This window comes from Martes martes, assembly GCF_963455335.1.
Source record: "Martes martes genome assembly, chromosome: 7".
NCBI lineage: Eukaryota > Metazoa > Chordata > Mammalia > Carnivora > Mustelidae > Martes > Martes martes.
In genome coordinates this window covers 143,770,343-143,781,827 of record NC_137894.1, presented here as the reverse complement: position 1 = coordinate 143,781,827, position 11,485 = coordinate 143,770,343, and the positions used below count along the sequence as shown (strand labels likewise).

General features: G+C 66.5%; 1 protein-coding gene across 2 annotated transcripts; it reads right to left on the bottom strand.

The window, feature by feature from the left end:
* Positions 1–4,170: 4,170 nt before the first annotated feature.
* SIVA1 (SIVA1 apoptosis inducing factor) lies at positions 4,171–9,124 on the bottom strand. 2 transcript variants are annotated; one of them, XM_080808284.1, is made up of 4 exons: positions 8,947–9,124; positions 7,147–7,341; positions 6,196–6,352; positions 4,171–4,358 (listed from the first exon to the last, which is right to left on the bottom strand). In XM_080808284.1, exons 1-4 carry the CDS (start codon positions 9,062–9,064, stop codon positions 4,301–4,303), a joined length of 528 nt encoding a protein of 175 aa, XP_080664410.1. In that variant the 5' UTR covers positions 9,065–9,124; the 3' UTR covers positions 4,171–4,300. The 2 variants fall into 2 exon arrangements, with proteins under 2 accessions (XP_080664410.1, XP_080664411.1); XM_080808285.1 differs by lacking the exon at positions 6,196–6,352 and having other exon boundaries at positions 8,947–9,104.
* Positions 9,125–11,485: the final 2,361 nt, after the last annotated feature.

The window sequence follows — 11,485 nt, the reverse complement described above, 5'->3', positions numbered from 1 at the left end:
GAGCCCGCTGCCCCGCCCACGACAGCGGAGGGAGCCTGGGAGCCTTCGCTTCCTCATCTCTCCCGTGGACAACCCCCCGCAGGTGTGGCCGGGGCGCCCTGGCCATTTACAGGTCCTGGGGCATCGGGCCTGCAGGTGGGGGTCCGGGCCCCTCCCTCTCCGGACTCCCGGGTGGTTCCAGGCGGGGTGGCTGTCCTCTTCCGCTGGAGGGAGCGCCTGTGAGGAGTGCCAGGGCGGGGCGGGGGGGGGGCACATCCGCTGCATCCCCCAGTCACAAGAGGACACAGCTCTCCTGGGACCACACACACGCACCGGACATGACGTCCTGACCGGTGCTCTGGAGGTAAGAGACGTCCTCATGTCACGTATCCGAATGTGGGCATCAGGCCCGAGCCCTGCGCGCCGCCGGTGCGAAGGTGGACCGGAGTCCAGCAGGTCCACTTCTGGGTCTGTACCCGGAAGGACTGAAAGCAGAGACCGTCCCCTGTGGTCACTGCAGCACGGTTCACAGCGGCCAACCTGTGGATGGAACCCGAGTGTCCGCCGTGGGTGAGTGGACACGCCAAACGGTCCGTCCGCTCCCAGGACCGGAGCCGGCCTTCAGAAACGGCCCTCCCGGCCCCTGCGACGACACGGGCGGACCTGGAGGACGGCATGCGGAGTGGAAGAGGCCTTCCCGAGAGGACACTAGGGCTCCCCGAACACGAGGGCCCTGGAGGAGGGAGACGCACAGGGAAAGCAGAGGCGGTGCCCAGGGTTGGGCTGCGTCTAATGGCGAGAGCAGATCTGCACGGCGAAGAGTCCAGAGGCGAAGGGACACGCTGGGGAACACGTTTGGTGCCATCGGGCTGCACACTTGAAATGGTTAAGATCATTACATTTTAACACACAGCTTAATGCAGAAAAGAAAGAAAAGTCCACCACGGGAAGTACAGCGACCCCCTTCCATTACCCTCAAACTCTGAGCAAAAACAGTGGCCGCCGTGGCGGGGGCCTGTGCAAGTCGGGGAGGGGCTGGACTCGGCGTCAGGCGGGCCCGCCCCTCCCCACAGGTGATAGGGGATGCTTTTGGTCCCAGGAGAGGGGTCAGAGTCAGGGGCCTGGACACGGGACAACCCCATTTCACGTGGGGGGAGCTGAGGAATGAGGGAATGCCCCGAACTTCCGGGGGGGGGCAGTGGGGGCAGCGCAGACGAGACCGGCACCTCGGACAACTCCCGGGGGCTATCCTGTCCCAGCCGGACCGCCCTCTCCCTGCCCACAGCCCACTCTTGCCAGGACAGGGGCTTCCGGCGGGACGGACCGAGCTCGGCACCTGCACTGCCCACCCCCCTGCGGCCCGTGCGCGCGCCCTACCTCGGGGCTGCGGGCCCGCCCTGCCGAGCGGGGGCAGGGCCGGGCCGGGCCTGCTCTCCAGAAGCTGCCGGCCCGGGGACGCCTGCTCGGAGACGGAGTTTATGGTCCTTCGGGTGGTGTGTCTTTATACCCAAGGTGAACTCCGCAGGCGAGAGGCGGGTGCGACCTGAGTGCCTCCGGCCCGGGCGGCCTTGACTGAAGCGCTGGGTCTGCCTCCGGCCGAGGGCGGGACCGAGCTTACCCAGCCTGCGGCCGCGCTTCTCTGTCCATCTGTGCCTTTTCTTGTCTTTCCTCACCTGATTTTGGACCAAATGACTTTTTTCAAACATTCATCTTCTCTCCTGTATTGGCTTGTTTCACCAGCTTTCCCACGGACATTCCCTTTCGGCCGCAGGAGCCGGCCGCGATGCCGGCCGCGCGGAGGGCCCCAGCCCAGCGGCTCCGGGACGGAGTGGGACAGGCGCGCGCCCACCCCACGCTCTGCATCCGGCCCTAAGCGCGCTGCGACCACTTCTACTCTCAAGAGGCAACTGGCATCGGTTTCTTTAAATATGGGCTCTTGTGCGACTACGCAGAGAGACACGACAGGCCTTTTTATTCTTATTACTTTTTAAGATTTTATTTATTTGTCTGACACGGAGTGCGGCTCTGAGAGAGAGCACAGGTGGGGTGAAGGGCAGAGGGAGAAGCAGACTCCGCTGAGCAGGAGGCCCAACGTGGGGCTCTGGGATCATGACCTGAGCTGAAAGCAGACACTTACTAGACAGAGACACCCAGGCGCCCCAACCACGTGCCTTTTAAAAAAATTTTTATATTTTTAATAATATTTTATTTAGGGCGCCTGGGTGTCTCAGGTGTTAAGTGTCATGATCCCAGGGTACTGGGATCGAGCCCCACATCGGGCTCCCTGCTCAGCGGGGAGCCTGCTTCTCCCTCTCCCACTCCCCCTGCTTGTGTTCCCTCTGTCTCTGTGTCTGTCAAGTAAATAAAATCTTAGGGAAAAAAAGATTTTGAGAGAGAGGACAGCATGAGTTGGGGGAGGGGAGCAGACTTCCGGGTGAACAGGGAACTGGCCCCTGACATGGGGCTCGATCCCAGGACCCTGAGCCAAAAACAAGAGTCGGCGACTTAACCAGCTCCAACCTTAACTGGCGTGCAGGTCTCACCACCACCACCACCCATATTCCCAAGCTGAAACTGTCCCTGTGGAACACTGACCACCCCCCCCACCCGACCGTTGTCTATGACCAGATTCCTTGAGGGGCATCCTGGGTGGGATCACACAGGATCAGTCCTCTGTGCCGGCTCAGGTCATGGAGCCCCCTGTCCTGACGGTCCCTAGAGGTGTCGGGACCTCCTTTCTCCCTGAGGCTGGATTGCGCCCCCCAGCACAGACGGGCCAGTCTGTTCACCCCCTCGCCTGCCGATGGACACCCAGGCTGCCCTCCACCCCCGCCCCCCGGCCATGGTGACTCACGCCACGGTGACCACAGGGGGGTGGGGCACACGTCTCCTCATGTTCCTGCTTTCACTTTTGGGTAAGCACACACACGCTAGAGGGACAAGCACATCACCCCACAGTTCTCCTTTCCGTCCTCTGACGGGCCCGGCACACTCTTTTCCACAGCGGCTCCATCTTCCGCTCCCACTGACAGCGCTTTCTCCGCATCCCTGCCCACGCTGGCTCTGCTTTGTCTTGTCTTTTCTTTTTAAGGATTTTATTTATTTTACAGGAGAGAGAGATCACAAGCAGGCAGAGAGGCAGGCAGCGAGAGAGGAGGAAGCAGGCTCCCCGCGGAGCAGAGAGCCCGTGTGGGGCTCGATCCCAGGACCCTGAGACCATGACCTGAGCTGAAGGCAGCGGCTTTAACTCACGGAGCCACCCAGGCGCCGCTGGCTCTGTTTCCTTAATGGGGGCCATTGGTGAGAGGTGCTACGTCCTTGGGGTTTTGATATGCATTTCCCAAATGACTGGTGTGATGTTGTGCCAGCTGGACTCATGGCCTGCAGGGGGGCACCCAGGAGGCCCCAGGGCCTCTGCAGGAAGCCAGACGAGAGGTGGTCCTGTGACCAGGATGACCAACGGACAGCTGTTTCCAGAGCTCGGGGCCCTGACCGCGTCGGCCTCCTTGCCTGTGCGCGCCCCCCCCCCATCTGAGCTTCAGGGGTTTTTATGCTCCTCGCGGTAGCGAATCCAAGCAGATCTCCAGCCCGCCACCCTCTGTCTTCTAAGAATTCCCTGGATGCTTCTCTGCTCACGAGCAGGCCTCTGAGTCCACAGCAGGGGACCCTCGCGCCAGGTGAGGGAGATCTGTACCCTGCTCACGTATGACCTCCCCTGGCTGCCTCTTCTGTCTTGCTGGCCACCTCGGTGCAGCTGCCATCAACGGCCCTCCCTCCAGGTCGCACACACCCCACTGCCCCGAACGCAGTGAGGACACTACCCAGCTGGGCGTCACTCCTGGAGAGCAGGGACCGTCAGGCCACCCAGAGCCGCCCCTGAAAAACCTAGTGGACACCCAGGATGGGCGCAGGTAGTGGTGCCATCTCAGGGACAGTCTGGGATGTCACCTGACATCCCGAGCGGCTCTGACACAGCGGTCCTGCACTCCGGAGTCAGACGACCCAGCTCCAAATCCTCTCTCCTCACCACCGGCTGGAGGGGCTCAAAGACCCAACTTCGGGCACTTGTTTCCCATCCATAAAATCGGGAAGAGTGCGAACACGGCTCACCCGTAGCTCCGAGGGCCTGCATGCCGGCGGGCACACGCCCCTGGAGGCTGTATTCCCAGAGCTGCTGAGCAAGGCCTCTGGTCCAAATATAAAGGGGTTTATTCACGCTGCCCTCAGTACAAAATATAAAACAGACCCCTGCCCCTGCCCCCAGCTCCGCAGTGTCAGCGCCCGTGCGGCCCGTCCGGAAAGCTGGCATCCGCCCTGGGCCTCAGGCCTCGAACATGGCGCAGCTGGCACACAGCACCGTCTCGTGAACGTCCCCGCAGCTGCAACGGCACAAGGAAGAGAGAACAAGTGATTCGGAGGCTCACTTGTGCCCCCCTAGATTGCTATGTTGCGGTGCTGACCCCTGGTCCCTTGACCTCATCTGGGGACAGGGCTGGGAGCTGCAGACAGAACCAGTTATGATGCGGCCCCACGGCAGACACATGTGCCCTGACCCCATGCGCGAGGCCACCGGGAGAATGCCGAGGTGCGCCCACAATCCCCCGGGCCTGCAGGCAGCCTTCCTCAGAGCCTGGGAAAAAGCCAACACCACTGCCGCCTGATCTCGGACTTCTACCTCCAGAGCACGAGAACTGCTGTCTACACCGCCTGTGTGCGGTGTCTGCCCCAGCGGCCCCGGCAGACTGAGACGGCCGGTGGTCCACCTGCGGCCTGTGCTGCACAGAAACCTCCCAGTATCCCGTGAGGATTTACTGAGCCACAGTGGTCCAGCAAATCACGGGGACGGTCATCAGGAGAGACCCTGCAAGGACAAGAAATGGGCCGCCTGCTACAGAACACACACAGAAGGCGTCTAGTCCAAGACGCGCCAGCGAGAAGGCAGAGCTGCCCGCCACCTGACGGGAAGGACGGTAAGCCCGTGGCCCCCGGCACCGGACTCATGGAGGATGATCAGCTGCGGGCGGGATGCCGCCGGCCGCCGGCCTGTGTCTTTGTGAACGCAGGGCCTTGGCACAGCACCCGCCTCTGCGGCTCCCGGCACCAGGACCGAGGGACCACCCCTGCGGGGGCGGGGGAGCGGGCCGAGCTGGCTTCCACACCTGCCACTTCGGCCTCGTGACCTGCAGCACGCTGTGAGACGGAGCAGAGAGCCCGGCCGGTCGTGTCTGGGGAATGGACGCCCCCCGCCCCCCATCACAGGGTGAGCTCCGTAGGCAGCTGGGGAAAAGCAGGAAGTAAAGACCAGGAGGACACCGTCAGGACAGGAGGAAGGTTCCCGCACACCGGCCGGCGGGAGGAGGGCTCCAGGCAACTCTCCTTCCCCCTTGACCACCCTGCTGCAGAGCTGGGTCCCGCCCCACGTGAACGGGCGTTAGGACGCTGCGGACTCAGCCGTCTTCAGTCTGCATAGACACGGGAGGGGCAGAACGAGCAGAAACAGAGGAAAGCGTGTTGTGTGTGTGTGAACAGCCAACATACAAGCCCAAGAGCGGCTCCCGGCGCCTGCCCCTCCTTGTGCCGCACGCGCTGCCCCGGCTTTCCCGGGCTCCGCCGGCCGCCCTGAGAGGGCCTTCTGCTTTCCACAGTTGGTCTTAGACCGCTGAGACAAGCCAGTCTGAGGTCTACACAGCCAGCTCCGAGTCTGCGTGGGGGGCCGGTCTTACACCCAGCAGCCAACAGTGGCTCCTGGTGGGGGGACTGGTACCCAGCACTTCCCACGCAGGTGTGGGTTCGGCTGGCAAAACCAGACGCGCACGCTCCCGGAACAGACCACGCAAACGCTCCGTTTCCGCTCAAGACGGTAGGAAATCGCACGCGTGCGCGCGCACACGCGCACACACACACACACACACACACACAGACCTGCTCCCACCCGCTTCCTCCACCGCGAGCCCGCGAACAGGAAAAACACGTGAGACGGTCCTGATGTCGAAGGCTGAAAAGTCGGCCCACGAAGCACGACGGGACCCCAGCAAGGGCGGAACTGGCTGTCTGCGCGACCTGCGTCTCCCCAAGGAAAGCCCATCCTCAGAGAAGCTGCAGGCCAGGCCAAGCGGTTCTCGGCCCCAGCACACCACCAGGGGCGATGCCGGACGGGCCGCTCTCCCACCCCCAGGCCCGCACCGTGACTGGGGCGCCCCGCGGTCGGGCACTTACTCCACAAGGGTGCACAGGCTGCAGGCCACGGCCCCACAGCGGCAGCAGACACGCACACAGCGCCCGCACAGGGCACGCTCACACTGGCCGCACACCGCCGTCCCGTCCAGCGCACGCACGCACGAGGAGCAGGCTCTGGTCTCGGCCCCGGACAGGTCTGTGAGGAAGAAACACTGCCTGTCAGCCCCACAGGGGATCTCAAGTGCTGGAGGCTGTGGGGCCGCCTCCCCGGCCCGGGGACGGAGGGCTGACCTGACTCCCTACACGCCTCTCCCGCCGGGTCCTCATGACAACCTTCCAGAAAGCGCCGCACACAGACCCTTGCTCACCAGGGAGACCCCAGCCGCCCAGGAGCCCTTAGAGCGCGGTTTCCGTGGCTCTGGGTTGAGCCCTCCTTCCATTCCCGCTACCTAGGTGCTCGGTACTGGAAGGATCAACTCCTCCCTCGGCGGCTTGTATGAGAACTCCCGTGGCTTTCGTCTCATGCGTCCAAAACCTTTGTCTCCAAGTGTGGCCCCTGCATTCCTGGGCCCCCGTCCAGGCCCTGGGAGTGGGGAGCAGGGTAGGGGCGGGCAGTAACTGTGACTCCAGCAACAAAGGCGGGGGTCTGAGCCGCCCACGATGCTGCGGCCTGTCCAGGGTTCCCACCCGGCTGGGACGCCGTGTCTCGCTGCAAGTGGAAAGCAGGCAGGACACCAAGGGGGTTTCTACTCCTTTCCTGATCCGCCAGCCAGAAGCTACTTCACAACCCCCAGGCTCGGATGGTGGCCGGGGGGGTACAGCCTCCTAATGTCAGGAGCCTCCGGCACTCAGCAGCTCCTCAGACCCTGGGGCCAGCCCCTGCCTGTCTGGGGAAGGAGAAGCCCCCAGGCCCACGGTGTCAGGAACGAAGGACACACTCGTCACAGCCACCCTTAGCGCACAGGGAAAGCGCCCGTCGGCCTCACTCACCAGCTTCAGCGGCCTGGGCCTGGCTCCTGGTCAGCCGGCCGTCTGGTCCAATCAGCATCTGCCCCCGTGCGGCCCGGAGGGCCTCCGTGGGGCCCGGCTTCGGGGACTCCGGCAGGTCAACGATGGCACAGCTCTCCTCCCACAAGTGGTCCATGTAGGCCTGAGCCCCTCGGAACAGGAGTTGCTTGGTTTTCTCTGGGGAAAACAAACCAGTGCCGGTGTTCACAGCCCCGTGGGGTGGAAGCTCTGCACGGCCCCTTGTCCTTCGGGCCGGCGGAGGCCAGGCCTCCTCTGTGCTGTCGCCCAGTCGCCCTCAGCCCATGCTGCTCCCCGGTGAGCTGGGGACCACTCTGTCCTCTGGCCCCTCCTCACCCAGGCTCCACGGTCCCCTCCTCCAGGAAGATTCTGGACCATGCAGCCCTACCCAGGCTCCCTCTCCTGGTGCTTGCGTGGCTCTCGGGACAAGGGGCCTCATCTCACTACTGCTTCCTGCCCAGCACCCTGTAAGCGGGCACTTCACATCACTAATTCTCAGCCAGAGGCTCTGGTCTGGGCCCACAACCCCAGCCAGTGGCACCCCCCCACCTTTGCTGGCAAAGGACAGGGCGGCAACTGGCTCTTGGCAGAGGCAACCCAGTGCTTTCCAGACCCCGGTGGGCCCTGGACACCCCCACCCTAAGAGCTGAACGGGCTGCTCAGCACCGGCGGCAGCGGCTCTCCACCAGGCCACCCCTCCGGGATCCAGGGGCTTTCACGAGATCCAGTGCCCAACGCCAGCCCCCCAGACGCTCTGTGGTTGCCTGCGTTGTCTGCAGGGAGCCAGAGCGGGGATCCTAGGAGCTGCCGGCCCTGTGTGACGGCGACAGGAACAACAGGCACCGGGTAAGGGAAGTGGGGGGCCCACGACAGCCCCCTCCTCCAGCCCCTCCCCAGAGCGCCCGATCCCGGGGTGGAGTGGGGGCGGGTCCTGTGCTGCGGGTGATGCTGGTCTTGTACAGCCTGTGACCCGAGCAAGGCCGGCAGCTCGGGCGACAGCCGCGGCCGGGACGCCAGCGGGCTCGAGCGGAGGGGGAAGAGCTGCACTCGGTCCCGCTTGCCTCAGGCTCCTCTGCGGCGCACAGCGACAGGCCCGTCCCCGCGGCGCACAGCGACAGGCCCGCCCCCACCGCGCGCCGCACTCGCGGTCCTTGCACAGCCTCCGACGCGCCAGGACGGGAAGGCGGAACAGCCGCGTGGGGGACGGAGGACCGGCTGTCCGAGGGGGCTCTCCCCGCGTCTGGTGCGGGGCAGCGGCAGCGCTTCCTGCGGGCACCGACACGGAGCCCCCGGCCGCGCCCCGCCGCGGCCGCAGCTGTCCAGCCCCCAGCGGCGGCCGGGAACGCGCCCGCCCGTGCGCCCGACGCAGCCCGCGGGACCCCTGCCGCGGCTCGCGGCCCTCGCACCTCAGCGGCGGCCGCGCCGTGCGCTCACGCCGAGTCCCGCGGCCCGGGCCCGCCTCCCGGCCTCCGCCCGCAGCAACTTTCCCTCCGCCCCCGCCTACCGGCTCCCGCTCGGCCTCTGCGGCCCCCCGAGACCCGTGCCCGCTGGGGACCCCGCGCCCTGCGGGTCGCCCGCGCGGCCCGAGGCTCCGGACCGACGCTCGCGCCCGCCCGCTCCGCTCGGGACGTGGCCCTCCCGGGCCTCCCGCGGACCAGGGGCAGCCCCGGGCCGACGTCGCGTCCCCGCGGGGCGCGTCCCCGCCGCTCTCACGGCGCCCGCGGCCCCTCGGCTCCCGCGGCCCCTCGGCCGCCGCGCGCTCACCGAAGATCTCCCGCGAGTGCTGCTCGGCGCATACGCCGCGGCTCAGCTCCCTCTGGCCAACCCGCACTTTCAGCTGCAGCGGGGCCGCGTCCGCGAACGGACAGCCCCGCTTGGGCATGGCCGCGGGCCGGCAGCGGCGCCGTTCAGCCGCGCGCGCCTCGCCGCGACCCGTGACGTCACAGCCGCGCGCCAAAGCGGCGCGGCGCGGGATAGGCCGGGGGCTAGGGCGGAGGCGGGGCTCGAAAGCGGTGCTGCGCGGGATAGGCTGGGGCGAGAGCGGAGGCGGGGCTCGAGCGCGGCGCGGGATAGGTCGGCGGCGAGGGCAGGGGCGGGGCTGGAGGCGGGGCGGCGCGGGATAGGCTGGAGGCGAGGGCGGGAGCGGGACGGGCAGCGCGGGAAAAGTAGAGAGAGTGGGCGGGGCCCCGGTTGCGGCGCGGCGAGGGATGGGCCGAAGGCAAGGGTGTGGGGCGGGGCTCGAAGGCGGCCCGGCGCCGGATAGGCTGAGCGTAGCTTGGAGGCGGAACCGGTGCGCCGGGGGCGGGCCTTGTGGGAGGTGCGCCGCGGGACAGGCCGGGCGCCACCCGGACCCGGAGTCGGGACGCGGCGTGGCGGGACGGGCTGCGGTCCCGTGGGGGGCGGGGCTGGGCGTGTTTGCGCGGGAGGGGCGGGTGGCCCAGCTTTTGCAGGGCCGCGGTCCCGACAGCCCTGCTGGAACTGGTACCGTCCCCGGTGTGTCACCGGAGTTGGAGGACGATTCGCGTTTCCTTGTTTTCAGTGGGAGCAGCTCCCGGAAGTGGCCGCGCGTCACTTCCGCGGTTCCGGGGCGCCACGTCACTTCCGGCCGGCGGGAGGGCGGCGAGCCGCGGGGCCCGGGCGTAGCGCGCGGCGACCGTGCGGGGCCCGGCAGGGGTGTGGGCTGCGGTCGTGCGGGGCTCGGCACGTGCTCCGGCGGCCGTGGGTCCGCGCGCGCGCCAGGCGGGGCGTCGGGGGCCCGGCCGGCCGGCCTCGCGTCCGCCTGCTGCCGCCCCGGCCCCCTCGCGAGCGCCCCCGGCGACCTCCGTCCCGCAGGCCCCGAGAGTGGAGCTGCCGCGCGCGGGGCCGCCCCTCCCGCGTGGTCCCCGGGGGGCCGGTGCGGCTGTTGCGCGGCCTCGGGGGGGAGCGCGGCCGCGGCCGGAGCCTGCGGGACGGAGGCGGGAGGCGGGCGGGCGGCCCCGCAGCTCCGTGCCGGGAAGACGCGGGTCGGCCGCCTGAGGACCTTCCGTGCAGCTCGGGCCGCGGGGGCCCGCGGGGGACCCGGCCCCGCCTGGAAGGACGGCCAGGCCCTGCCGCGCTCTGGGGCCGGGGCCGCGCGAGGGAGGGGTCGGTGCCAGGGAAGAATCCTTGTCCCCGGAAGGCGGCCTGTACAGCGCTGCGGACCCCGGGGACGCTGCCCGAGGCCGCCCCCTCAAGATTCTGTCCGGAGGTAGAAGATCAGCAGTTCGCGGTCAAGCGGGGTTCAGCAGCCACTGCGAGCGGAGGTTTGGGAGCCTTTTCCGCAGCTGATCTAAGTTGCAGGGCAACCTCGCAGCGCCACGCTTGTGGCTTTTACACGGCATGAACGATTTTCTAACGAAAAACGCCTACTCTGGTTCTCGGTCAGAGGCGTGCACCTGTGCTGTGGCAAGATGCGGCCAGGCAGCCGTCGAGGATCGCGTGGGGTCCCGTGCAGTGGAGGGGACGGCCGCTCTTTCCCGAAGATCCGACGCCTGCCTCGGGGCTGTCCTCCCCTCCCTCTCGACATACCATGGAAAGAAGTGATTCTCGGAAAACTCAACGGTTCCTGCCGGTGCCTCTCGCCCCCGCCTCCAGGTACCATTGCTGCTCGCTGACTGGCAGCCCCGAGAAACTGGTTGTAGCTTCTCGGAAATCACTCACGACTGTTGCGGGCACTGCTTGGAGCGGTTCACTGGTGTGCGTGAAGTCCCGGGACTTTCCGAATGGAGCCTGCGCCCTAAAGATCCTGTCACGTCGATAGCATCTCCACGGTGGGAGCCCGCCGGACTGGAGCCCACTGGACCCGTGTGCTGCCTGGGAAGAGAGCCCCGTGGGCTCTCCACCCATTTCCTGGAGCCCAAATGACAGTGTCAGGGTTACGAGGCCGGGATTTAACCCTGAATTAGATAGGTCTCCCCATCTAATTCCTTCCTTCTCCCAAATGATAGCGAAGGGGCGGTTATTTTCCTAAATTTACCCAGACTGGAAGAGTTGTTCAAGGAGGTCACTCAGCTTCTAGTGGAGAACACAGTAAGCTCGTGCAGCTGTGGCCACTTAAGTTGCTTTTTCAGTCCAGTGACCTCCAGAGGGATGAGGGCAGGTTTGTGCAGCCGAGGTGAAGAGGGGCTGCTGGAGGCTGCCCCTGGCCCTTGTGTGGGGCTTAGAGTTCAAGGGGGCATTTCTGTAATGGTTCCCTTTTGGAACGCACTGAACGCCCATGGTCTCGCCTACCTGGGCCCGTTCCCGTCTGAGCAACCAAACAGCTTGGCTTTGTGATCCCAGAGAC